The following is a 2,361-nucleotide window of genomic DNA, read 5'->3' as shown; positions in this document are numbered from 1 at the left end:
TGATTCCCAACTCTTTTTTTTTAATTATAAATCTTCCAAAAGTTATTTGTTTTGTTTAAGTAATTAACAAGTTTTAAACCTCACTCACTTTTTATTAATTTGATTCTCTCAAATAGTAGTTAAAATATTACAAGTCTGTAGCATAGATTATCCAGTCTCTGTGGGACAATATCATAAACTATATTAGAATTTGACAGAGTACGGCAGAAAATTCCAATACACATTGGCCTCGTCAAATTTTTGGCGCCGTTTCCGGGGATTGACATACATCTACTTCAGATTAAATATTTTGTTACTAATTTGAGAATTTATTATTATTATTATTATTATTATTATTATTATTATTATTATTATTATTATTATTATTATTATTATTATTATTATTATTAATAATATTTCTGTCAGTATTTTTACTATCTACTATTAAGTACTTCCTACTACTTCTATCATTAGTTTTCCTTTAGTATATTTAGTATAATATTACTAGTACTTTTATCTACAAATACTATTCTAACTTTATCTCTTACTATTATTTACTAGTACTAGCTTTACTTATACTTAATATATATTATCGTACTTTTTTTCTAACTATTTATGTTATCTTTGAAAATTTCTTTAGTTATTTTATTAACCAGTAGTACTGCTTTAGAAACTATTATTAATTTATATTTTTTTCTCTCTTTATAATTTTAGGTAGTTTATGACCTGCTCTTCTACAGAAAAGTTGGCTAGTTACGATCCAGAAATTAAAATATCTGTTCGATTGTGCAGGAAAGGACAAATATTTTCTTCTCAAAGCATAGCTCGTGAATTAATGGAGAATCAAGAAGTAGAAGACATTCAACCACCAGTCCATGTGGAGGATCAGTTTGATGAAGTAGCACCAAGGCCAGCAAACAGAATCCTAAGGGATTATGCTAGACCTGACCGCTTCAACTATGAATCGAGTGTCAGAAAACCCCTAGTGGCAGACAACAACTTTGAAATCAGGACTGATCTGATTCAAAAGATTCAACAGTCTTGCATCTTCACTGGAGACACAAGTGAAGATCCACACAGTCATTTAATTGACTTTCTGGAACTTGTTGAAATAGCTAAGTATAATGGAGTACCTCCTGAAGCTATCAAGTTAAGGCTATTTCTTTTTTCTTTAAAAGGAGATACTAAGACTTGGTTGCGAAGTTTGCCACAAGGTTCCATTACCACATGGGATCAAATGACTCAGAAATTTTTAAACAAATATTTTTCCCCTACTAAAACCACAAAGTTAAGACATGAAATATCTAATTTCTTGCAGACTGACATTGAGTCAGTTTATCACGCTTGGAAAAGATTAAAAGCAATGTCAAAAAAATGTCCACACCATGATATTCCTGAACACATGCAACTGTATATTTTTTATCACGGGTTAAAACCCTCTGCTAGAAATGTGATTGACGTAGCAGCAGGAGGTTCTGTAATGGGAAAAACCACAGAGGAAGCATTACAATTGTTGAACGATATTTCTGAGAATGCCATCCAATGGCCATCTGAGCGGGTAATCATCAAGAAGGCTGTTACGGTAAATCAGGTTGATGCTTTAAATACACTAACGCAGCAAATTGTTTCTTTGGAACAAAAGTTTGAATCTTTTCAAGTGAAAACACAACAACCAAGCCAATCCGAGGCTTGTGACATGTGTGGAGGAAACCATCTAAACCATGAATATCAAGCAAACAATCATAATGACGAACATGTCCATTCTGTTGGTTATAAATCGTACCCTTTTGGGAGTTCAATGGCACAAAAGCATTCAGGATTTCTATGGAGCAATCCAAATGGTGCAGAGAACTCTCAAAGCTTCCAGAACCAACAAGTACAAGGTCCGTTGGGATACCAGAATCAGAACCGTGGGCAACCAAACTATAGACCTTATCAACAAGCAGGTCCATATCAGCAAAGGGCTCAACAAGCTCATTCAAGTCTTGATGACCTTTTGTATAAGTACATTAAGGTCGCTGATGAAAAGATGGAAAGCCAGTGTTCAGCCCTCAAAAATCTGGAAATTCAATTAAGCCAACTGGCAACTCTTATGTCAGAAAAGATTTAAGGTCCCTTGCCAAGCAATACAGAGAAAAATCCAAAGGAGCACCTTAAGGCCATCGCCTTACGGTCAGGTAAGGAGATTGATGAACCATATGCAGACTAGTCATAACAACAGATAAACAACGGTAAGAATGTCGAAATACCCTCTGAACTATCTGAAGAGAAAGAAGTCAAGAAAAAAGAAGAAAACAATATTGAAAAATTGATTCCTTTCCCTGTGACAATTCCTTTCGCACAAAAACTGAAAAGAGAAAAGCTTGATAATCAATTTTCAAA

At 33.7% G+C, this 2,361-nt stretch overlaps 1 protein-coding gene across 1 annotated transcript; it reads left to right on the top strand.

Moving 5' to 3' along the window:
- Positions 1 to 814: 814 nt before the first annotated feature.
- On the top strand, positions 815 to 2,089 carry LOC109242056. Its single transcript, XM_019408884.1, has one exon. The coding sequence runs from the start codon at positions 815 to 817 to the stop codon at positions 2,087 to 2,089; it is 1,275 nt and encodes a 424-aa protein (XP_019264429.1).
- Positions 2,090 to 2,361: the final 272 nt, after the last annotated feature.

The sequence above is a fragment of the Nicotiana attenuata genome, unplaced genomic scaffold (assembly GCF_001879085.1).
Source record: "Nicotiana attenuata strain UT unplaced genomic scaffold, NIATTr2, whole genome shotgun sequence".
NCBI classification, from domain to species: Eukaryota; Viridiplantae; Streptophyta; class Magnoliopsida; order Solanales; family Solanaceae; genus Nicotiana; species Nicotiana attenuata.
Note: the sequence above shows the minus strand (reverse complement) of the source record. Positions and strands in the feature narration are given on the sequence as shown.